Below are 26,425 nucleotides of genomic sequence, written 5' to 3'. Positions count from 1 at the left end.
TATTTTCTTAATTTCTCTTTCTGCTACTTAGTGTATAGAAATGCAGTGGATTTCCATAGATTGATTTTGTATTCTGCAATCCTACTGAATTTATTTAGCAGTAACTTTTTGGTGGACTCTTTAGTTTTTTTTTATATATGGTATCATGTCATCTGCAAATAGTGAAAGTTTTATCTCTTCCTTAGCAATTTCCATACCTTTTATTTCCATATCTGTCTGACTGCTGTGGTTGAAACTTCCAATACTATGTTGAATAAAAGTGGTGAGAGTAGACATTTTTGTCTTCTTCCTGACCTTAGGGGAAAAGCTCTGTTTTTCCCCATTGACTATGAAGTTAGCTATAGATTTTTCATATATGGCCTTGATTATGTTGAGGTATGTTCCTTCTAAACCTACTTTGTTGTGGGTCTTTATCATGAATGGATGGTATAACTTCAGTAAACTCTTTTTCTGCATCTGTTGCAATGGTCACATAGTTTTTATACTTTTTCTTGATGTGATGTATCACATTAATTGATTTACAAAAATTGAACCACTCCTGCATCCCAGGAATAAATCCCACTTAATCATGGCAAATGATTTTTTTAATATACTGCTGAATTTGCTTTGTTAATATTTTGTTGAGATTTTGCATCTATGTTTATCAGAGATATTGACCTGTAGTTCTCTTTTCCTGTACTGTCTTTATCTGGTTTTGATTCAGGGTATTGCTGGCCTAATAGAATGAGTTTGAAAGCTTTCCTTTTTCTTGTTTAGAACAGTTTGAGAAGAATAGGTATTAATTATTTTTTAGATGTTAGATTTCACCCATGAAGCTGTCTGGTCCTGGACTTGTTTGTTGGGAGGGTTTTGTTTGTTTTTTGTTGTTGTTGTTGTTGTTTTTTAATTACTGACTCAATTCATCGTTGCTAACTGGTCTGTTCAAATTTTCCATTTCTTCCTGACTCAGTTTGGGGAGGTTATATATTTATCCATTTCTTCTAGATTGCCCAAATTGCTGGCATATAATTTTTCATAATATTTTCTTATAATCCTTTGTATTTCTATGGTGTCAGTGGTTATTCACTTCTGATTTTGTTTGAGTCCTTTCTTCTGGAGTCTTGCTAACAGTTTACCAATTTTTAGATCTTTTCAAAGAACCAGGTCCCAGTTTCATTCATCTGTTCTGCTGTCTTCTTAGTTTCTATTTCATTTTATCTGCTCTAATCTTTACTTCTTTCCTTCTACTAGTTTTGGGTTTTGTTTGTTCTTTTCTAGCTCTCCTAGGTATAAGGTTACGTTGTTTATTTGAGATGTTTCTTGTTTCTTGAGGTAGGCCTGTACTGCTCAAAACCTCCCTCTTAGAAAGCTTTTGCTGCATCCCAAGGATTTTGGACTGTTGTGTTTTCATTTTCATTTATATCCATGAGTTTTTCTGATTTCCTCTTTCATTTCTTGGTTGACCCATTCATCATTTAATGGCATGTTATTTGACCTCCATGTATTTGTATTCTTTCCAGATTTTTTGTTGTTGTTGATTCCTAGTTTCATAGCATTGTAGTCAGAAAAGATGCATGGTATGACTTCAATCTTCCTGAACCTGTTGAGACTTTTTTTATGGTCTAATATGTAACCTATTCTGCAGAATTCTCCATGTGCACTTGAAAAGAATATGTGTAAAAAAAAAAAAAAGAATATGTGTTCTTCTGTTTTAGGATAGAATGTTCTGAATGTATCTTTTAGATCCATCTGGTCTGGTGTGTCATTCAAAGTCACTGTTTCCTTGTTGATTTTCTGTTTGTATGATCTATCCCTTAATATAATGGGTTGTTAAAGTCCCCTATTATTGTATTACTAACAATTACTTCATTTATGGTTGTTATCAGCTACTTTATGTAGAAAGGCGCAGAAATATATACAATTGTTATATCTTCGTTTTTAATTTTTTTAATGTTTGTTTATTTTTGACAGAGAAAGACAGAGCACAAGTGGGGGAGGGGCAGAGAGAGAGGAAGACATAGAATCTGAAACAGGCTGCATGTTCTGAGCTGTCAGCAAAGAGCCCAACGCAGAGCTTGAACTCACAAACCATGAGATCATGATCTGAGCCAAAGTCAGATGCTTAACCACTGAGCCACCCAGGCACCCCTATAATTATCATACCCTCTTGTTGGACTGTTCCTTTTATGATTATATAGTGTACTTCTTTGTCTCTTGTTAACAGTCTTTGTTTTAAAGTCTATTTTGTCCAATATAACTATTGCTACCCTGGCTCTTCATTTCCATTTGCATGATAAATGCTTTTCTACCTTTCACTTTCAATCTGCAGGTGCTTCTAGGTCTGAAATGAGTCTGTTGTAGCAAACATATAATGGGCCTTGTTTTTTTATCCATTCCATCTCTCTATGTCTTTTGATTGGAACATTTAGTCCATTTGCATTCTAAGTAAATACTGATAGGTAGGTACTTACTGTCATTTTGTTACTTGTTTATGGTTGTTTTGTAGTTCTCTGTTCCTTTAGTCCCTTGCTCTCTTCTCTCACAATTTGCTGGCCTTCTTTAGTGATATACTTGGATTCCTTTCTCTTTTATTTTTTGGATATCTACTACCAGTTTGTGATTTGTAGTTACCATTAGGTTTATATTTAATATCTTATGCATTTAGCAATCTTTAAATTGGTGGTCACTTACGTTTGACCCCATACTTTATTCCTCACTCCTTCCCACCATGTTTTAGGTATATGGTGTCACATTTTATATCTTTAATTTTGTCAGTTCCTTGACTGATTTTTACAGATATACTTATTTTTATTGCTTTTCCTATTCCTACTACTTATGGTCTTTCTTTCCAGACAAAGGAAAGGAAACATTTCTGTCCTTTAACATTTCTTATAGGGCTAGTTTAGGGGTGATGAATTCCTTTAATTTCTGTTTGTCCGGAAAACTCTTTATCTCTCTTTCTATTCTGAATCACAGCCTTGCTGTATAGAGTATTCTTGGTTGCAGATTTTTGTTTTTTCAAGATTTTCAATATATCATGCCACTCTCTTCTGGCCTGCAAAGTTTCTGCTGAAAAATCAGCTATTAGCCTTAAGTGATTTCCCTTGTATGTATTTATTTTCTTTTCTCTTGCTGCTTTTAAAATTATCTCTATTAACAATATTTTTTGGCCATTTTAGTTATCATGTGTCTTCATGTGGACCTCCTTGAGTTGATTTTGTTGGGGGCTCTCTGTGGATCTGGATTTGTTTCCTTCTTCATATTAGGGAAGTTTTCATCTGTTATTTCTTCAAATAAATTTTCTGCCCCCTTTTCTCTCTCTTTTCTTTCTAGGGTCCCTATTGTGGAAATGTTATTACACTTGATAGTATTGCTTAGTTCCCATAGTCTATTTTCATTTTTTATTATAGTATTTTTCTCTCCCCTGTTCAGTTTGATTGCTTTCCATTACTCTGACCTCTGCTGATCTGTTCTTCTGCTTCTTCCAGTCTATTTATTCCATCTGTTTTTAATTTTAGTTATTGGGTCCTTAATCTCTGATTGGTTCTTTTTCATGTTCTCTATGTCTTTGTTGAGGGTCATATTGAGTTCCTCTACTCTTATCTCAAATCCAGTATCATTATGACCATTACTTTAAATTCCCTATCAGACATATTACTTATCTCTGTTTTGTTTAGCTCCCTTGCTGTCCTTTCATTTGGGACATATTCCTCTGTCTCCTCATTTTGTCTCTCTGCATCTGTTCCTATGTGTTAAGAAAGTCTGCTACATCTCCCACTCTTGAAATTGATGACTTTATGAAGAAGAGGTCCTGTAATGGCCTACAGAGCAATGTCCCCTGTTCACCAGAACCTGATGTTTCAGGGGTGTTTCCTATGTATGTTGCACGCACCATGCTGTTGTAGCTAAGCCGTGTTTGCCTTCAGTCCATTCATCTGCAATGGCTCTCACTGCCTGTTGTGAGCAGGGTTTGGCCCATGTATTGTTAGTGGGCCAGTCTAGGGCCACCTTGGCCTTAAGTTGATTCAGACCAGGAGTTGGCCAAACATGCAGTAGCACCAAACTACAGGCTGCTTTCCTTGTATTGTCCCCTGAAAAGTTTTCGTTGGTTGTCAGGCACTACAGTCAGACCTGATATCTGACCTCAGCCCACTGCTGGGCTGCAGCTGTACTGATGTATGTGGTTATCTTCTACTCTCCTTTAGGCAGGAGTCACTTTGGAGTGGTGCCGGTCCCTGTCAGTGTTGCTTGCACACTGCCAGGCTCAAGGCACCACTTTGGATGGGCTCTGACCTAGGATGTACTAGAGGGGGCATTTCTGCAGGAGAACATGGGGGCAGAATGTGCTGTCAGCAAGCTAAGTGGAGAGTGTTGCTGCAGTGCTGGTTCTCATAGCAGCCTGTATATCTAGGCTGGGGGGCAGAGAGGGAAATGGCACCCACCAGCTCTTCTGCTCTTGGAGAAGTCTGACAAAGATCCCTTCCTCTCCAGCACATGTTCTGACATTAGTAAATAAATATCCTTCCCATACACCCCATGCATTTTTCAAACTGCTGCTTCTATGCTGTATCTCAGTAGGACTGTTTGTTCTTCTGTCTCTTTAAGGGTGGGGGCTCTACTCTCCCATTTCTCCCAGAGCCAACCCACTGGTTTTTAAATTTACTGGTGTTAAGCCCCATTGATTGTTAGGTTCCTCTGGTTTTCAAAGCCACATGCCATGAAGATTTGTCTTCCCCATGTGAGTATCCTGTGCCTGGGGTGCCTGGCATAGGTCCTTCCCCTCTGTGTGCCCATGGAGTCCCTCTCTCTCACACAGTCTTATGGGTCCATTTAGATCCCACCACAGTTCCTCTCTTCCTACCCTCTTCGATGTGGCCTCTTCTCTACCTTTAGCTGTGGAGAGCACGTTCTGCCAGTCTTGGGGTCATTTTCTGAGTTATTTACACTGATGTGGATGTTATCTAGTTGTACCCATGGGATAAGGTGAGCTTAGGATCTTCCTATTCCACCATCTTCAGAGGAAGTTCACATCACTTGATTTTTGAATGACAAACCAACTTTATATTCATAGAATAAAACCAACTTTATCACAAAGGTTTTTTTTTTTTCATTTTTTGCCATTAACACAGATTTAAGTGCTAATAGTTTAAGATTTTTTTATATCTATGCTATGATATAGACTGACCTACAATTTTCCTTTATTGTAGTATCCCTTCATGTTTGACTTTAAGGTTTCACTATCTTCGTAAGTCAATTTGGGGGGAAAAGTTATGAAGTATTCACTCCTTCACCATTCACTGGCAGAATTTATAGAAATCTGGTGTTGTTTCTTTTTTAAATTTTGGGAAGTAGTTAATTAAGCAAAGATCAGACCTAGAATTTCTTTGTGGGAAGATTTTCAATTACTAACTCGATTTTAATTGATATGATTCTTCAGATCTTCTATTTTTCTTAGTTTAAATAAATTGTCAAATTTGTTAGCATCAAGGTATCCATTAATAGCCTTTAACTAAAGGCCTTTTTAATGTATACAGTATCTGCAATGATACATGAATTATTTTATGGTGACAACTTGTTTTTTAGAAGTTCTTTTTATTAATCCCTCTTGTTAAGAGTTTATCCATGGTTTTAGTATTTCCAAAGCGCTAAAATTTGGCTTTGTAGATTTGATTTCATTTATTTCTCTTTATTATCTTCCTTCTACTGCTTTTGGATTAAATTTGCTGAGGTTACTTTTCCCCATCTTCTAGAGATAGAAGTTTAGATCATTTCTTTCTTTACATCCTTTCTAACTGTATGCATTTAAAATAGCTATAATTAGTCCTCTACTCACAACTTTTGCTGTACCCACACTTTTGTACCTAGTCATACTTTATCATTTAGTTCAAAATATTTTTTCATTTTTATTGTAATTTATAAGAGTATTGCTTAATTTCCAAGTACTTGAAGACTATCTAGTTATCTTTATGTTGATTTAGAGCTTAATATCACTTGGGTCAAAAAATGTACTCTCAACATTTTCAATCCTCTTGAAATTTGTAGGGACTTGCTTTATAACCCAACATATAATCAATTTTTCTCAAATGCCCCATGTGCTCTTGAAAAGACTGCAAGATTCATTACACATCAACTAGGTCAAGTTTTTTCATCTTGTTTTCCTATCATTTGCACCCTTATTAAATTTTTGTCTCTAGGTATTAAAGCAATAATATCAAGTCTCCCCTAATGTTAGAATTTTTGGGGGTGCCTGAGTCAGTTAAGTGTCCAACTTCAGCTCACGTCATGACCTCACAGTTCATGGGTTCAAGCCCTGCATCAGGCTCTATGCTGACAGCTCAGAGCCTGGAACCTGCTTTAGATTCTCTGTCTCTGTCTCTGTCTCTGTCTCTCTCTGCCCCTCCCCCACTTGTGCACACTCTTTCTCTCAAAAACAAATATTAAAAAAATTAAAAAGGTTAGAATTTTTATATCTCCCTGATGGGATGACCATTTTATCATTACAAAACATCTTCATCTGAAATGTTTTTTGCCCTAAAATACACTTTAGTACTAGTATACGTACACCACCTTTCTATTTGTTAGTCTTTGCATACAAATCTATCCTTTTGCTTTCAGCCTTTCTGTATCTTTATATTTAAGAATGTTGCTTGTAAACAGCATATCATTGATTTTTCAGTTGGTTTTAACCTAGTCTTCTAACTGGAAGTATCTTACCTATTAACATTTAATGTAATCTCCAATATATTTGGACTTATACCTACCAATCTGCTATGTATTTTCTTTTCTGATCTAATTTATGTTTGTTCCTCTCATTTCTGGTCTTCGTTTAGATCAAATATTTTTTGTTTTTCCATTCTCCCATCTTTATTAGCTTTTAAGACATATATTCATTTGCTTTTCTGTTAGTGGTTAAAGACTAAAACAAATATCCATAACATATTTAAGTCTAATGTATTTTGAACAATTTAACCACTTCCCAGATAACCCAGGGACCTTAGTATAGTTTAATTCCATTTACCCAAGTAACTTTTGTGTTGTTATTGTTGTCAGGCAGTTTAATTCTATATAGTTGGCCTTCAAATAATGTAGGAATTAAGGGCACCGATTTCCTATGTAGCCAAAAACCTGCATGTAACTTTTGAGTCCTCTAAAATTTAATTACTAATAGCCTATTGCTGACTGGAAACCTTACTGATAACATAAACAGTCAATCAACACATTTTTATATGTTATATATGTATTATACATTGTGTTCTTACAATGAAGTACACTGCTAGAGAAAATAAAATGTTATCAAGAAAATCATAAGGAAGGGGTGCCTTGGTGGCTCAGGTGGCCAAGCGTCTAACTCTTGATTTCAGCTCAGGTCATGATCTCATGATCCATGAGATCAAGCCCAGCATTGGGCTCTGTGCTGACAGCATGGAGTCTGCTTGGGATTCTCTGACTCCCTCTCTCTCTGCCCCTCCCCAGCTTGTGCACTCTATCCAAATTAAATAAACACTTAAAAAAAGAAAATCATAAGGAAAATACATTTACATAACTGTGTTTATCAAAAAATCCACAAATAAGTGGACCCATGATGTTCAAACCCCTGTTGTTCAAGGGTCAACTATATATTTGAAGTGTTATAAAAGACATTATTGTATTTTTAGTCATATTCACTTAGATTTACAAATATTATTCACTCTTTGCATTTTTCTTCATTCTTTCCTATGTTTCTGTTTCTATCCAATGTCATTTTCCTTCTGCCTGGAGTACCTCCTTTAGTATTTCTTTTAGTGCAAGGCTGCTGGTGACATATTCTGAGTCTTTGTCTAGAAATAATTTCACATCATTTTCACTTTTTTTTTCAATGTTTATATCTTTATTTTGAGAGAGAGAGAGTGCTCGTGCACGAGTTGGGGAGCAGGGAGAGAGAGGATAAGAGAGAATCCCAAGCAGGCTCTGCACTGTCAGCAAAGAGCCCAATATGAGGCTCAATCCATGAACCATGAGATCATGACCTGAGCCAAAATCAAGACGCTTAACTGACTGAACCAACAAGGTGCCCCCATTTTCATTTTTGAAAGCTATTGTCACAAGGTACAAAACTCTGAGTTAGGTTCATTTTATTATAACTCTCAAAACATGCCAGGCCACTGTCTTTTGACTTCCATCATTTCTGTTGAGAAGCCAGTTGTCAGTTTTTTTTTCACTGCTGCTTTAGCAGTGCTTTTATTTTTTCCTTTCAGACTGCTTTTAAGGAATTTTTTTTCCTTTCATTTGGAGAAGTGTCCATCTGGTGTGGCTTCCTTTGTATTTATCCCGCTTTAGGTTAAAAATGGTTCATGAACCTGTGACTTGATGTCTTGGCCATTATCTCTTAAAATGTTGCTTTTCCCTTATTCTCTTTCCTTTCTTCCTGGACTCCAATTACCCACATTTAAGAACCTTTCATCTTTTCCTAGATGTTTCTCGTGTTTATCTTTGTATTTCCCCCTTCTTTTTTGCTCTCTGCACTTATAGATTTCTACTGACCTTTTTAGTTCACCAATCTTCTCTTCTCCTATGACCAATATGCTGTTGAGCCCATCTTTTGAGTTTATAATTCCAATTGCATTTTTTATTTTTAGAATCTCCATTTGCCTCTGTTTTAAATGTATATTTCAGATATTGATAAAAAATAAATTTTCGGGGCGCCTGGGTGGCTCAGTCGGTTAAGCGGCCAACTTCAGCACAGGTCATGATCTCGCAGTTTGTGAGTTCGAGCCCCACGTCGGCTCTGTGCTGACAGCTCAGAGCCTGGAGCCTGCTTCAGATTCTGTTTCCTCCTCTCTCTGCCTCTCCTGTGCTTGTGCTCTGTCTCTCTCTCTCTCTCTCAATAATAATAAATAAATGTTAAAAAAATTTAAAAAAAAATAAATTTTCTTTTTATCTATATTTCAACATATTTGAAAAAAAAGGTTTTAAAGTCCAGGTCTGAAAATTCAGTAATTGGGTCATCTGTGAGTCTACTGACATTGTCTATGTGTTTTTTTCTCTGTCTCATTTCTTAATATCTGTTATTATATATAGATAAAGTATAAACGTTGATGATGTTATGTCTCTTTGGAGAGGGTTCAACCTATTCTCTCTGATGGGTAGCCAAATTAAGGAACAGATCATCTTAATCTAATCAAGAATGCCTTAAAGCTCGTCTTCAGCTTTTATAACGTCCAGCCTATTAATGACTCACTCCCTTTCTGAGAGTACAGCTCTTCAGAGGTCTCAGTGCCAGTGTAGGACATTCAGTAGGGCCCCTCTCTGAAGGTGGATCACAGAACTCCAATTTTTTTTCCTTAACAGTGTGAAATTGCAGAAAACTCTGATCTTTTTTCCAGTTTAGCTTTTTAGCCTTTTACCCCATATAGCTTAAGAATTCAGAGAATGTCTTGAGGGAAAAACCTCTGAGTTCAAGGGTTACACCTGGATCATGATCCTGGCAATCCCAAATTCCTGGTCTTGGCAATCCCAAATTCCAACTTTTGCCTCCATTGTCCTATGAGATTCCTAAAAGTTGTGCTGACTTCTCTGACTCTTAAAAACTCTGCCCGAAATTGTGGTTTCGTGTTCTACAGCAAAAATTGACAAATTCTTACTAGGAGAAAAACATCTCACAGACACAGATTCACTACTATGCAATTATCTTCTCTCTAGGATTGACATTCCAACAAAGTCCAACTTTCCTGGGCAGCTAGCTCTCTGATGTGCAGCAACACTTTTTTCAGTTATTCTCGGCATGGGTAATAGTCTGTCACAAGTTATTCCACCTAAGCTCAAAGCAAATGTCCCACCTTCATTGTATTTTAAGCCTTGAATAAAATTTCTCTTTGTACACCTTGCCATGATTTGTCTACTAATTTGGAACAGATGCAAATACTGTACCTGGGTTGTAAACAATACACACACACATTTATATTACAGTTCAGATTTGTATAGTATTGTTACAACTGTCCATATGTGACTAATAAGTAAAAAAAATGTGATTATATAGCAAAAAAAGCCTGAAATCTATCAAAAATCATTGCTTCCTTTAAAATAAAGTGTCAAAGTACATGTTTAATACCTTTTAGATCTCTGTGTATCCAAGATGAATTATGTAAGAACACCAACTGGGCTGGTGAATCTTGCTGTTAATGTTAAAATCTTTAGCTATAGCCTACCACTTTCAAGACAATTTCTAGTAAGAGTTATGAGCATTTAATGAAGTGGAAAACCTTTAAAAGCAGTGTTTTAATAAACTGTCAGTTGTGAAACCAGTTTAATAGCTCTCCCAAATAGTGAAGGTAAATAGAGTTCCAGGAAAATCAATCCAATTATATACCTATCCCTATATATATATGTATGCTGGATCACGACACAAAGTGTATTTCTGTGAGTTGTGATCAAAAAGTTTAAAAACCACTGCTCTATAAAACCATTGAAGAGGACTTGCTTTCTTTCATGAGGTAGAAAAGACCAATATATCTGTTATTTACTACTCATAGGTGATAATTTCTTACCTTTTTAGAGCACTTGGCTGTGGTTTTCAGACAGCATTTCTTATGGCAAGCATATTTACATACTGAAAAACAGATTAAGAATGCAGTATTTTTAAAAGCCTGTACATCAATGACAAGAACTTAAAAAGTTTACAACTTTAGGGGGGCCTGGGTGGTTCAGTCGGTTGGGCGACCGACTTTGGCTCAGGTCATGATCTCGCAATTTGTGAGTTCGAGCCCCGCATTGGGCTCTGTGCTGACAGCTCAGAGCTTGGAGCCTACTTCGGATTCTGTGTCTCCTCCCTCTCTCTAACCCTCCCCTGCTCACACTCTGTGTCTGTCTCTCAATAATAAATAAATATAAAAAAATTTTTTTTAAAAAGTTTACAACTCTGTTTTAGACATAAATATTTTCTTTAAATTTGAGGCTGCTATAATATCATATATATGTTTCATATGGTATTAGAATGGGGGAGGGGAAGGGGAAAAAAAAGTTAGAGAGGGAGGAAGCCAAACCGTAAGAGACTCTTAAAAACTGAGAATAAACTGAGGGTTGATAGGGGGTGGGAGGGAGGGGAAAGTGGGTGACGGGCACTGAGGAGGGCAGCTGTTGGGATGAGCACTGGGTGTTGTACAGAAACCAATTTGACAATAAATTTCATATAAAAAACAATAAAAAAGCATTTTAACCCATTCTATTTAGAAAAGTGAAGCTGAAAAACATGCCTAAAATTTCTAACTACTGTCTATGAAAAAGCTTTTAATCTTTCATCACTGTCTACTCCTCCTCCCTGCACCTGCCATATTCCTACAGAATATTTTCTATCTTTCTGACCTGACTCACAAATTAGTCTTTATGCTCTCCTAATATATCTGGCTCTGCAATCTATTAAAGTGCCAAAAATACCTATTAAGAATCATTCCAAGGAGGAAGAAACGTATTACCACCAAAGACTCCTGCTGAAATGAAAGTACGTTGGGTAGCACATTAAGATCTAAGAAAGGCTTTATTTATTTACTATCTTAGAAAGTCCAGAATAGAGCTCTGAGGAACCAGAATATAAACAATATCAGTTGTGACTGGGAAAAAAGATAAAGAAAAGTTTCAGAGGAGAAATTATTCCCTGGAGCAGCAGAGAAAAGTGTTGTTAGGCAATTGGTAGTGGGAAGAAGCAGTGAGAGAATACTGAAAACATACCTGACCGGTGTCACTTTGCTACACCAGTTCTACCCCTTGATATCAACACCTAAGTATTTTTTTTGAGCTTCTAAAACATAACTTGTGAGGTTTTCAAGACTGAGATCAAATAGGGGAGGCTATCTCATTGTGCAGGTGAAACCACCAGTATAATCACAAAGTCAGTTAATTCTATTTAGAAATCAAACCAAGCCCACCCAAGTCATAAACAAGCAGATTTTTTTCCATTTTCAGTTTTAAAACACAGAGACATTTATACCAAACCTACTGGACTCAGACTAACATCAAACAGTCAAGTTAATGGCAAACTACTTCCTATTTTGTTCTTACTGTAATTTTTTTAGATTATCAATAATAAAACAAAAAGAAACCATTGTTGATGACAGAACAAATGAACATATCTAATAATGGTGATTCCACAATGGTGACCATGACTTTCATCCTTGTCCTACTGGACACAGCCCTTCCTAATACTTCAGTCATTCAATTCCAGGCCACTAGGAAACAAAACCTCCAAGAATTACTGAAAGCACCACAGTAGACGTATGGCATGACAGGAAAAGAATCTGAAGGTCCTCTGTAAGCCAGAACCCAGAACCAAGGTGACCTATAAAAAGTCTCTATTCACATTCACAGACTTATATATTCTGATGAGATTACAGTAGAGGGGCTCCTGGGCAGCTCAGCCAGTAAAGCATCTGACTCTTGATTTCAGCTCAGGTAGGATCTCACAGTTGGTGAGTTTGAGCCCCGTGCTGGGCTCTCTGCTGACAGTGCAGAGCCTGTTTGGGATTTTCTCTCTCTCTCTCTCTCTCTCTCTCTCTCTCTCTCTCTCTCCCTCCCTCCCTCCCTCCCTCCCTCCCTCTCTGCAACTTACCCATCAGCTCTCTCTCAAAATAAATAAACTTTCACACACACAAAAAGTTTAACAAAGAAGATTACAAGTAGAAAAAAAGTACTTTTTTGGTTATAGCCTAATAATATTTGCATTAATTCATCCATCCATCTATAGGTCCATCTACCTAACAAATATTTATCAAAATTTGTAATACCAGAACTGATCTGGTATTAAGTTTCAAGTGATCTGGTATTAAGAAACAATTAAGTTTCCTGACCTTATATGTCTTTCTAGTGGGACAGCCTGACAAACAAGAAAACAAATACTTAATATAACCTTGGGTGGTGATAAGTGCTATGAAGACTATTAAGCTGAGGAAGGAGACAGAGAATTAAGGGACAAAAAATTAGGGGACAGAGTGGCATTCAGATAGGACAGTAAGGAAAGAGCTCTGTAAGAGGTAACATTTGAGTGAAGACATAGATTAACTGAAATAGTAAGTCATACTAACGTCTGGGAGAAGAGCATTTCAGATAAAGTAAGCTGCAAATACAATGACCAAACAACACCAAAATATCTGGTTTGGCAACAGGGAGTAGGTGAAAGAGTACAGTGAAATGAGGTTAAAGAATCAGGAAGTGTGAATTACTCTTATGTTAAAAAAAAAATGTAAGTAAACTTAGGAAATAGAAATATCAAGGGGTTAAAAAAAATTCTCAAAGATCACTCATATTGGCTAAATAAAAGTACTATAATTTCTGAGGGTAATTGTCTTCCCTCAGAAGAATTGTCTCTTCCTCTTTGAAGAAACTCACAAATTGGTTCCTCAGGCTACTAAATGTAGATAAAAAGTTTCTGGAAGAGTGGATTTCGATGTGAGTCCTGACAGCAGGGCCCAGACCCTTCTTAGCCACAAGTTTAAAGTGGGACCCCTGAGAACCTAGAGAAGTCAGTTCAGGTCTCTGTACTTTATTTTGCACTTCAAAGAACGGATAGATGGGTGTCTGACAAAGTACATGTGTTCTGCCACATGTGACAAGATTATATAGCAAAAATGAGGTTCATGGTGAAATGTTTGGAATTACTGTAGTAAAGATAGATGGATTCCTTTAAAAAAAAAAAAAAGATCACTCATACTTACATTTGCAAACAGAGGCTCGGTCCATTATCCATATCAGGGAAGAACAGTACTCACAGTATGTAGGGATGCTATACTGGGTGGCCTTAAAGATGTGACCATTGTGCTCTTCTACCTGAATAAAAAAAAAAAAAAAAACATAGCATTTATGTTAAAGCCAACATAATAAATGCTGTCTTAACATAGTCAGCCAATGGGAAATCCTTCAATCCCGTGTTAAGTCTTCAATGGGCATTTACTCCAGGAGTAAATATGATCTTCTGAGAAACTAAATAAAGGCAATATATGTGGTCCCTACTTTCAAAAAGCTAACAATCTAGTAGAGAAACAAGATCAAATTGTATGAAAACAGAAAGGAATGCTGCAAACATACAAGAGCTGTTTTGCATGACTCTGAATCAGCATTTTAAATTATAAAAATCAGTGGTCCTAGACAAACAAAAATTAAAGGACTTCATGACCACTAAACCAGCCCTGCAAGAAATTTTACCGGGAACTCCCTGAGGGGAGAAAAGACAAGGGGGGGGGGGGGGGAGACCAAAAGCAACGAAGACTAGAAAGGACCAGAGATCACCACCAGAAACTCCAACTCTACAAGAAACATATTGGCAACAAATTTGTATCTCTCAGTACTCTCTCTAAACGTCAGTGGACTAAATGCTCCAATCAAAAGACAAGAAAATAAGAAAATAAGACCCATCTATATGCTGTTTACAAGAGACCCAGTTTAGACCTAAAGACACCTTCAAATTGAAAGAAAGTGGATGGAAAACCATCTATCATACTAATGGTCAACAAAAGAAAGCTGAAGTAGCCATACTTACATCAGACAATCTAGACTTTAAAATAAACACTTTAACAAGAGATGAAGAAGGGCATTATATCATAATTAAGGAGTCTATCCACCAAGAAGACCTAACAGTTGTAAACATTTATGTTCCAAATGTGGAAGCACCTAAATAAAATCAATTAATCACCAACATAAAGAAACTCATTGATAATAATACTATAATAGTAGAGGACTTCAACACCTCACTTACAACAATGGACAGATCATCTAAACAGGAAATAATGGCTTTGAATGACACACTGGAGCAGATGGATTTAACAGATATACTCTAAACATTTCACCCTAAAGCAGCAGAATATACATTCTTCTCCAGTGCACATGGAATGTTCTCCAGAATAGATCACATACTGGGACACAAATCAGCCCTCAATAAGTACAAAAAGATCGAGACCATACCAAGCATATTCTCATACCACAACGCTGTGGAACTCAAAATTAATCACAAAAAAAAATTTGGAAAGATAACAAATACTTGGAGACTAAAGAACATCCTACTAAAGAATGAATGGGCTAACCAAGAAGTTAAAGAAGAAATTAAAAAGTACATGGAAGCCAATGAAAATGATAATACCCAGCCCAAAACCTCTGGGACGCAGCAAAGACAGTCATTAAGAGGGAATACAGATAGCAATCCAGGCCTTCCTAAAGAAGGAAGAAAGGTCTCAGATACACAACCTAAACTTACACCTTAAAGAGACGGAAAAAGGACAGCAAATAAAAACCCAAACCAGCATTAGACAGGAAATAATAAAGATTAGAGCAGAAATCAATGCTATAGAAACAAACAAAAAAAAGTAGAACAGATCAATGAAACCAGAAGCTGGTTCTTTGAAAGAATTAACAAAATTGATAAACCACTAGCCAGTTTGAGCAAAAAGAAAAAGGGAAGGACCCAAATAAAATCAAGAATGAAAGAGGAGAGATCAATAAAAACAATAATAAGAGAATATTATGAGCAATTATATGCCAATAAAATGGGCAATCTGGAAGAAATGAACAAATCCCCAGAAACATATAAACTATCAAAACTGAAACAAGAAGTAACAGAAAATTTGAACAGACCCATAACCAGTAAAAAAATCAAATTAGTAATCAAAAATCTCCCAAAAAACAAGAGTCTAGGGCCAGATGGCTTTTCAGGGGAACTCGATCAAACATTTAAGAAAGAGTTAACACCTATTCTCTTGAAGATGTACCAAAAAATAGAAATGGAAGGAAAGCTTCCAAACTCTTTCTATGAAGCCAGCATTACCTTGATGCAAAACCAGACAACGACCCCACTAAAAAGGAGAACTATAGACCAATTTCCCTGATGAACATGGATGCAAAAATCCTCAACATTAGCCAACCAACAATACATTAAAAAAATTCTTCATCACTACCAAGTGGGATTTATACCTGGGATGCAGGGCTGGTTCAATATCCGCAAAACAATCAACGTGATTCATCACATCGATAAAAGAAAGGACAAGAGGGGCACCTTGGTGGTTCAGTCAGATAAGCGTCCAACTTCAGCTCAGGTCTGATCTCATCGTTCATGAGTTGGAGGCCTGCATCGGGCTCTGTGTTGACAGCTCAGAGCCCGGAGCCCGCATCAGATTCTATGTCTCCCTCTCTCTCTCTGACGCTCTCCCACACACACACACACACACACACACACACACACACACACACTCTCTCTCTCTCTCTCTCTCACTCTCTCTCTCTCAAAAATAAACAGAAAGAAAGAAAGAAAGAAAGAAAGAAAGAAAGAAAGAAAGAACGAACAGATGGACAAGAACCACATGATCCTCTCAATAGATGCAGAGAAAGCATTTGACAAAATACAGCATCCTTTCTGTAGGGACAGAAAGTAGGGGCTGTAGGGGCACCTGGGTGGCTCAGTTGGTTAAGCGTCCGGCTTTGGCTCAGGTCATGATCTCACGGTTTATGTGTTCGACCCCCACGTCACGCTCTGTGCTGACAGCTCAGAGCCTGGAGCTTGCTTCGGATTCTGTGTCTCCCCCTCCCTCTGCCCCTCCCATGCTCATGCGCTGTCTGCCTCTCAATAATAAACATTGAACAAAAATGTTTTAATTAAAATTAGAACTGGGGCGCCTGGGTGGCTCAGTCAGTTGAGCGTCCAACTTCGGCTAAGGTCATGATCTCGCAGTTTATGAGTTTGAGCCCTGCGTCCGGCTCTGTGCTGACAGCTCGGAACCTGCAGCCTGCTTCAAATTCTGTGTCTCCCTCTCTCTCTGCCCCACTCTCTCCCACTCATACTCTGCCTCTCTCTGTTTCTCAAAAATAAATGTTAAAAAAAAAAATAGAACTAACCTAAGACCCAGCAATTGCACTACTAGGCATTTATCCAAGGGATACAGATGTGCTGTTTCGAAGGGACACATGCACCCCCATGTTTATAGCAGCACTATCAACAATAGCCAACGTATGGAAAGAGCCCAAATGTCCATGGATAGATGAATGGACAAAGAAGATGTTGTGTGTGTGTACACACACACACACAATGGAATCGGCAATCAAAAAGAATGAAATCTTGCCATTTGCAACTATGTGGATGGAACTAGAGGGTATTATGCTAAGCGAAATTAGAGAAAGACAAATATCATATGATTTTACTCATATGAGGACTTTAAGGTACAAAACAGATGAACATAAGGGAAGGGAAGGAAAACTAATATAAAAACAGGGAGAGGGACAAAACAGAAGAGACTCTTAAATATGGAGAACAAACAGAGGGTTAGTGGAGGGGTTGTGGGAGGGGGAATGGGTTAAATGGGGAAGGGGCATTAAGGAATCTACTCCTGAAATCATTGTTGTACTATATGCTAATTAACTTGGATGTAAATTAAAAAAAAAAAAGTCAGCTGACTCAGCAAGGGGTGAGCTGGGAGGGCAACTGATAGCTGGGATACTATCCCTTAAAGAGATAGTAACCTGCACAGAGAGGACATAAAAATAGCAGTTTACACAATACTGGGGGGCAAATGGGAGCTAGATAAATTAAAGCTGATTTTGGAGTGAGCCGGGGGACTTCTATGAAAACAAGGGAGCTGGCAGTCACCATTTTTCTCCCCTGGCCCCCAGCACAAACACAGAGCCACCTACAGGATGAGGAGCTGTACACCCAGACACTTGCAGCCTTGGCCCAGGGCTCAGGGCACATTTTGTTAAAGCTGCATGCTCCCCACCCACCCACCAGGTGTGCTGCTGCTACCATATACTGCACCCAACAGCAGCATTCAGCCATGCACCCCCAGCCACCATCCAGCATCAGGCCCAACCACACCCAGCCACAGTGCACTGCACACCAGGCCTCATGTCCCCAGCCATTGCAGCATTTCATGGTTCCATCATAAAACTAGTGGCCCAATGCCAATTTTGCTAACAATGCGTCCTGCATCAATGGACAAATCATCTACACAAAATCAAGAAGGAAACAATGGCTTGGAATGATACACTGGAACAGATGGATTTCACAGATATAGTCAGAATATTTCATCCTAAATCAGCTGAAAAACACACTCTTTTCAAGCACACATGGAAAATTCTCTGGAATAGATCACATATTAGCCCACAAAATCAGCCTGAACAAATCCAAAATATCAAAGTCATACCATGCATCTTTTCTGACCACAACACTATGAAACTAGAAGTCAACCACAAGAAAAACTCTGGAAAGACCAAATATGTGGAGGTTAAATAACATGCTACTAAACAACAAATCAGTCACCCAGAAAAAAAAAAGAAGAAATTAATAGAACAGATGAATGAAACCAGGAGCTGGTTCTCCAAAAAAAAAATCAAGAAAAGTGATAAGCCTCTAGCCAGACTTATTAAGAAAAAAAAAGAGAGAGAGAGAGAAAGGACTCAAATAAAATCACAAATGAGACAGGAGAAAAAACAACTGACACCACAGATATACACAGAGAATATTATGAAAAATTATACGCCAACAAATTGGACAACCTAGAAAAAATGGATAAATTCCTAGAAACATATCACCTAACAAAAATGAAATAGGAAGAAATAGAAAATTTGAACAGACTGATTACTAGCAAAGAAATTGAATCAGTAATGAAAAAATTCCCAACAAACAAAGTCTAGGACCAGATGGCTTCACAGGTGAACTCTACCAAACATTTAAATAAGAGTTCATACCTATTCTTCCCAAACTATTCCAAAAAATAGAAAAGGAAAGAAAACCTCCCAATTCATTCTATGAGGCCAGCATTCTCTAATAAACATAAATGCAAAAATCCTCAACAAAGTACGAGCAAACCAAATCCAACAATACATGAAAAAAAATCATCCATCACAATCAAGTGGGATTTGTTCCTGGGTTGAAAAGATGGTTCAATATTCACAAATCCATCAATGTGATACATCCCATCAATGAGAGAAAGGAAAAAAAACCACATGATCATGTCTATAGATGCAGAAAAAGCATTTGACAAGTACAACATCCACTCATGAGATAAACCCTCAACAAAGTAGATTTAGAGGGTACATACCTCAACATAATAAATAAAGGCCACATATGAAAAACCCATAGCTAGCATCATATTTAGTTTTTTCCCCTAAGATCAGGAACAAGACAAGGATGTCCATTCTAACCACTTTTATTCAACACAGTACTACAAGTCCTAGCCATAGCATTCAGACAACAAAAAGATATAAATGGTATCTAAATTGGTAAGGAAGAAGGAAAACATTCACTGTTCACAGACACATGATATTATATATGGAAAAACCCTAAAGACTCCACCAAAAAACTGCTAGAACTGACAAATAAATTCAATGAAGTTGCAGGACACAAAATCAATGTACAGAAATCTGTTGCATTTCTATACACCAGTAATGAAGCAGCAAAAAGAGAAATTAAGAAAGCAATCCCATTTACAATTGCACCAAAAATAGTAAGACACCTAATGAACAACATGAAAGACCCCATACTCCAAAAACTATAAAACACCAATGAAAGAAATGGAATAGAAGATGACACAAAGAAATGGATTACAAGCACAAATATTGTTAAAATGTGTCTACTACCCAAAGCAATCTACACATTTAATGCAATCCTTATCAAAATACCAACAGCATTTTTCAGAGGTAGAATATACAATCCTAAATTTGTATGGAACCACAAAAGACCCCAAATAGCCAAAGTAATCTTGAAAAAGAAAAGCAAATCTGGAGGCATCACTCTTTCAGACTTCAAGTTATATTACCAAGCTGTAATAATCAAAACAGTATGGTACCGGCACAAAAAGAGACACACAGATCAATGGAACAGAACAGAAAATCCAGAAATAGACCCACAAATATATGGTAAATTAATTTCTGACAAAGTAGGAAAGAATATCCAATGAGAAAAGGGAAGTCTCTTCAACAAATAATGTTGGGAAAACTGGACAGCTATATGCAAAAGAATGAAACTGGACCACTTTCTTACACCACACATCACTAAAAACAAATTCAAAATGGATCAAAGTCTAAATGTGAAATCTAAAATCATAAAAGTCCTAGAAGAGAACAAGGGCAGTAAGGTCTCTGACATCAGCCATAGCAACATTTTTCTAGATGTCTCCTGAAGGGAAACAAAAGCAAAAATAAACTACTAGGATTACACTGAAATACAAAGCTTCTGCACAGTAAACAATCAACAAAACTAAAAGGTAACCTAAGGAATGAGAAGAGATATTTGCAAATGACATATCTGACAAAAGATTAGTATCCAAAATATATAAAGAACTTACAAAGCTAAACACCCAAAAAACAAATAATTGAGTTAAAAAATTAGAAGAAATAAACACATTTTTCCAGAGGACATACAGATGGCTAACAGACAGACACATGGAAAGATGACCATCACTCATCGTCAGTGAAGTATAAATCAAAACTACAGTGAGGTATCACCTCACACTTGTCAAAATGGCTAAAATTAACAACACCACAGGAAACAACAGGAGTTGGTGAAGGATGTAAAGAAAGGGAATCCTTTTTTACACTGTTGGTGGGAATGAAAAACTGGTGCAGCCACTCTAGAAAACAGTATGGAGCTTCCTCAGAAAGTTAAAAATATAACTGCCCAGGGTGCCTGGGTGGCTTAGTCAGTTGGGAAGCTGGCTCTTGATTTCGGCTTAGGTCATGATCTCACAGGGTGTGAGATCTGCGCTTGCAGCATGGGGCCTGCTTTGGATCCATCCTGTCTCCCACTCTCTGCCCCTCCCTCTCCCCTCTTCCCTTTCTCTCTCTCTCTCTCTCTCTCTCTCTCTCTCTCTCTCTCTCTCTCTCTCTCTCTCTCTCTCAAAAATAAATAAATGTTTAAAAATTTAAAAAAAAAAATAGAGCTGCTCTATGATCCAGCAATTACACTACTAGGTATTTACCCAAAGAATACAAAAATACTAATCGAAAGGGATACGTGCACCCCAATGTCTATAGCAGCATGATCAACCAATAGCCAAATTAGGGAAAGAGCCCAAATATCCATCAATTTATGAATGGATAAACAAGCTGTGGTATGTATATATTCAATGGAGTATTATTTAGCCACAAAAATGAATGCAATATTGCCACTTGCAATGATATGGATGGAGCTAGAGAGTATTATGTCAGAGAAAGACGACTACCATATGATTTCATTCATATGTGGAATTTAAAAACAAATGAACACAGAAGAAAAAAATAAGAGAGGCAAACCAAGAAATAGACTCTTAACTATAGAGAACAAACTGATGGTTACTGGACAGGGAAAGGGTGGTAACTGGATTAAACTGGGGATGGGGTTAAGTATACTTGTGATGAGCACTGGCTATCGTATGTAAGTGTTAAATCGCTACATTGTACACCCGAAACTAATGTAACACTGTGTGTTAACGAACTGGAATTAAAATAAAAACTTAGTCAAAGTAAGAGAAAAGCCTTCAAGACTTTAGAGTCTTGTATATCATGTGTATATGGGGGTATACATGTACATATATTTGATAACATAAAAAGTAATTTAAAAAATTTGATATGTGTATAAACAGATCAATGAATAAAAAGAGAAAGTTCAAAATTAAACCCAAATACATCTGGAATGAAGTATATTATAAAAGTGATATTTCAAATCATTGCAAAAGAAATGCATCATTGAACACAGTTCAGAGAATTGACATGCTTTTAAAAATAAATCAGACTTTGATCCCTACCTTATTCAAGACTAAAATAAATCCCAGATGATTAAAAATTTTTATACGAAACAAATGAAACAATAAATGTATGAGCAAAAGGCAAGGGAAAAGTGAAAAATTATTTGTAATAATTATATAATTATTTGTCTAAGAAAGATACAAACCTCAAACATAAAATAACTGGTGAGGGGTGCCTGGGTGGCTCGGTCAGTTAAGCTTCTGACTTTGGCTCAGGTCATGAGCTCATGATTCATGAGTCTGAGCTCCACATGGGGCTCTGTGCTGACAGCTCAGAGCCTGGAGCCTGCTTCAGATTCTGTGTTGCCTTCTCTATCTGCCCCTCCCCTGCTCATGCTCTGTCTGTCTCTCTCTCTCTCCAAAATAAATAAAAACATTTAAAACATTTTTTAAAAACTGGTGAATCTGTATTTCCATAATAAACAAATCAACTATAAATAAAGTAAAAAGATAATTCCAGTCAGAATATCCTAAAAAAGGAAGGGGAATAATATATACATTTAATTTTTTATGTCTATTAATTGATTGACTGACTGATTTTGAGAGAGACTTCAAGCGGAGGACAGGCAGACAGCAAGGGAGACAGAGAATCCCAGGCAGGCTCTACTCAGCATGGGGCTCAATCCAACAACTGAGAGATCATGACCTGAGCTGCTATCAAGAGTCAGAGGATTAACTGAGCCACCCAGGTGCCCCTAAGGAAAAAGGACCGGGAAAGAAGTTTCCTTTATAATGAATATCATTTTAAATTATGTTATGAATTTCTCAAATATAAAAACTAGTTAAAAATTTTAGAGATTATGCTGGCAAACAGAACTAGACCAAGAGTATCATTGATGATGACTGGCAACACTGCCTGTTACTAAAATATATGGCAGGGAAGGCTGTACAAACTTTCAGTTATAAAATCATTTATTATTTATTTAAACTTAAAGTTACAAAATAATTAAATCAGGAGGATGTAATGTACAGTATGATGGCTACAGTTAATAAGAGATACATTATACAAATTAAGAACATGAGCAATGGCAAAATATGCTGAAATGACTTTGAGAATGTCTTTTGAATTAGAAGTAGTTATATTTGTAAAACCCTTAAGAGTCCTCAGTTGTTTGTTTTTGTTTTTGCTTTTGTTTTTTTAGAAATGAGGGGAAGTTAAACAGCTCCTATGTCTGAGAAGAGGTATTTGTACCTTTCATGAGTAAACATTTTCACTTTTCTGCCATTTTAGGAAACCACCACCAATAGCAAGTCACAGAATTCAAGACACATTTGCCATTGTAAATTTTTGTAAAGACATAAATTATAACCCCTTAGGCAACTGATAAACATTCCTTACATATATCCACAGAAATACTGTAAAATATACGTCAGACTACTAAAAATTATTTCTTGCTAACATAAGAAACAGATTATAACTTACTAAATCAGTTTCTTTTTTCCTTCTTTTCTTTCTTTCTGTTTTTGGCACCTGATGGGAGAGAAATACAGAAACTGTAATATCAACAAAGACAAACATACTTTCTTGCTTCTGTGCAAATGCTGAGATTTTTGCTCACAGGTAGTAGAGCAAGCAGCTCTTTGTTCTTCAAGACAAAGTGTGCAGTGCTAGTAAGTAAATGTGAGAAAACTTTTAAATTTAGTAAAACACAGTGCTCATAAAAACAACAGAATAAAAGGACACTTTAGGGATTCTTGTCTTATTAAACATTAGTTCTGTCCAGAAGCCATTCCATATTAATTTAAATAATTTTATTTTAATCATTAACTGAATGATTATTAATTTTTAAGATTGTACTTTCCATATTTTGTCTCTAAAAAACTCTCCATCTCAGAATTAAATATAAAAAGGTATCACAAGGGATATGGAAAGCTCTTTTATATATGACATTTCCTGATAATTACAGTATAGAGCAATCTAAACCTAACCTTTAAAATTATAAACAAAGGCAGTATAAGCCTACTAAAAATCTTCTTCTGCATAATATAAAGTTAACCTTGACCTAGAACAGAGGAACTTTCAAGGTATTACTTATACCTGACTACTTCAAAAATGAGTTAAAATGGCTTATAAATCTGCACACATATAAACCAGAACAACTGGAAATAAGGCCCCATCAATAAAAAGGATTAATAATATTCCTGATATCTAATAATTAGAGACCTATTTATTTCAGCTGGGGTACTAAAATGAAACACTGATAACTTTGTCTAAGCTTGCTATCTTTTCTGCAATAGGGATTTCATAATAGTTATTTAATAGGACAAACAAGAATTAAATATCAAACTCCTAGTACAATTCCTGGAATTCAATAAATAAATGTTACTATTAACTGTTATATAGATTTCTAGCAACACACATCCTCTCAAAACCTAATTTAAGAAGAAATATAATATGTGGTTCCTTACATAAAGGCCATCAAATGATACAATGAATCACATCTTTAACCACGACTTTTCAAAAGGAAATTCATGTAGTGAACTCTATCAAAGTAGAAGGTATAATTTTGAGGACACATATTATATTGTAACTAAGCAAAGAATATATTAATTGCAGAAGATTTAGATAAAATGGCTTGATAAACTTACAAGGCAGAATTAAGTTTGCTGAATCTAAAGCAGTGCTAAGTTGACATGTTTCCTGTAATGTTCTTCTCAAACACTGTGTCAAACAGACTGTTAAAAATTCTTAACTGAATCCTTTTTAGAAATCAAAACATATTATATTTACCTTTGTGGGTATACAATCCAAAGTCTTGAATTCATTCATATATTCATCTAAAAACACTTTAAAAGTGTTAACCCAAACTCTGACTGGAGATTCCCTCCAATCACGCTGCTCAAGTCTCATGGTCTTTTCCAGAATCTGTTCAAATAGTGCATAGAGGTCTTTATACCGTATGCTTTTCCCATCATCTACCTAATAAGCAATAAGAGAAGAAATGTTAAGGTTTTATAAAGAAATTCTATAAATATAGAAGTTGACTGAACTTGTATTAGGTAGTGCTTAGAATAAAGATTAGGATCCTTTCTAATGGGCATGCCCATGAACTCATGTGGTATTTGTAAACTCTTCTACTTGGAATGTCTGCCAAATAAAACCTATTAAATTTGAGTCAAATACCTAACAATTTAAACAATATAACAATCTGAAAAAGTCCTGGTAACTTTCCAATAAACTATATTTAGTTATAAAGATTATTTGCATCCCTTTTAATTACCCATTGCTTCAAAAATGAACCATGTTTGGATAGTTCCACTCTAAAATTGAAAGAATGAATACTTGAATCCTTGTCTAATGATACATTAGGTAACTTTTATTTTATTTTTCCAAAGAGTGATATGCCCTGACTAACACTGTATTACATGCACAGAAATCTACATGGAATTAACTTTTTTATTTAAATAAGGTCTGGAATCTTTATGAGAAGAAAGGGGCTTTAAACGACCAAAAAGTGTTAAATACATTTAAAATTTGTTTCTCCTTCACTTCCTCAAAATAAGTTGAACATTTTTGATCTAGGGTTAGAAAACCACTATTAAGCTCTGCTTTATAATTTTGGTTCTTCCTATGTAATTTAAGTGCACTGGAGCAACAACCCTGAGTCCCTAATCTAGGAAATACAGGTATGAAGCAGAGAAAGACATGAGCATAATAAGCAGCTGAGCAGGATTAGAAAAATACGGCCAATGTTGTCTCCACCCAAACCTAGTCATTTGCCATAGCCTGATTACTACTCTTACTATGGTCTTGAAATTCCTATTCTCTCAGACTGCATGGTTGAGGTTTCTAAAAAATCAAAAAGTCTTAAAAAAAAAAAAATCAAAAAGTCTTATATTGAGAAAGAAAAAGTAGAGGGTACACAAGAAAGTTCTGGTTTCTCTTTTCACAATAAATTACAGATTGAACAAAGAAAAATGATTAAATACAATTATTTATACAACGTGAGAATTCATAGATTGTAGAGATCAAAGAATTATTATATACTTTAGCATGAAAATAAATTTTCTAAAACATAACCAATATCACATAAAATTATAAGGTAAATCTGAAAGTGAAATGAACTGATATATATAAATCAGCAAACATAAATGCTCTAATTCCACTGGGGAAAAATATATAATTCCACACATGTGAAAATTAAAAGCTAAAGCTAGAGCTAAAAGGATTATGAGAAGTCAAAATAGTAGAGAGCCACAGAATCACATCTAGAATATTTGAATTCATCATCTTAAGAAGATTCAATATCTTAAGAGGAGAAAAAAAACCTACTTAAGGAAACTGAAGGAAGGTATTAATCTAAGACCCATAGGTATGCTTTTCCCTACCTATTCCTAAAACAAAAACAAAGAATTTGAGAAATCTCTCATTGAACACAGCTTCTGTATGATCTTCTACAGCATTGCCAAATTTTCATATGTTGAACTATTGAGTATCTCCTAACACAGTCCAACTTACCGCCAAGGCAGATGAATAAAAGCTGAAGATATTCTGCCGAAATTCTTTTAGGGCTTTTTTAAATACAACATCCACTAATGTGTCTTTCTTGCTGTCTTCATTATCTAGGTCATTCATCTGGAGGCCACAGAAAGAGTTTTTGCATATAATCAACTAATTAAAAACAGGTGAACACAATAGTGATATTGATTGGTTCTTCAACAATGATGGTCCTGATGGTTCTGAAAGTACAAGCTCCTGCTATTATGGGTCCCAGGTAAAATCA

The 26,425-nt window shown here is 36.2% G+C and overlaps 1 protein-coding gene across 12 annotated transcripts in view; it reads right to left on the bottom strand.

The window, feature by feature from the left end:
* The window catches only part of MYO9A (myosin IXA), a 280,504-nt gene that overhangs the window by 52,042 nt on the left and 202,037 nt on the right, over window positions 1-26,425 (bottom strand). For all 12 annotated transcript variants that reach the window (XM_045059075.1, XM_045059073.1, XM_045059076.1 and 9 more), the window contains 5 exons: window positions 26,161-26,277; window positions 24,433-24,621; window positions 23,125-23,172; window positions 13,659-13,770; window positions 10,503-10,564 (listed from right to left, as the gene is read on the bottom strand). In XM_045059075.1, coding sequence (XP_044915010.1) covers window positions 10,503-10,564; window positions 13,659-13,770; window positions 23,125-23,172; window positions 24,433-24,621; window positions 26,161-26,277 — 528 coding nt within the window. The remainder of the gene's footprint in view (window positions 1-10,502; window positions 10,565-13,658; window positions 13,771-23,124; window positions 23,173-24,432; window positions 24,622-26,160; window positions 26,278-26,425) is intronic.

Source organism: Felis catus, chromosome B3, assembly GCF_018350175.1.
Source record: "Felis catus isolate Fca126 chromosome B3, F.catus_Fca126_mat1.0, whole genome shotgun sequence".
Lineage (NCBI taxonomy): Eukaryota > Metazoa > Chordata > Mammalia > Carnivora > Felidae > Felis > Felis catus.
This window is presented reverse-complemented; position numbering and strand designations above follow the sequence as displayed.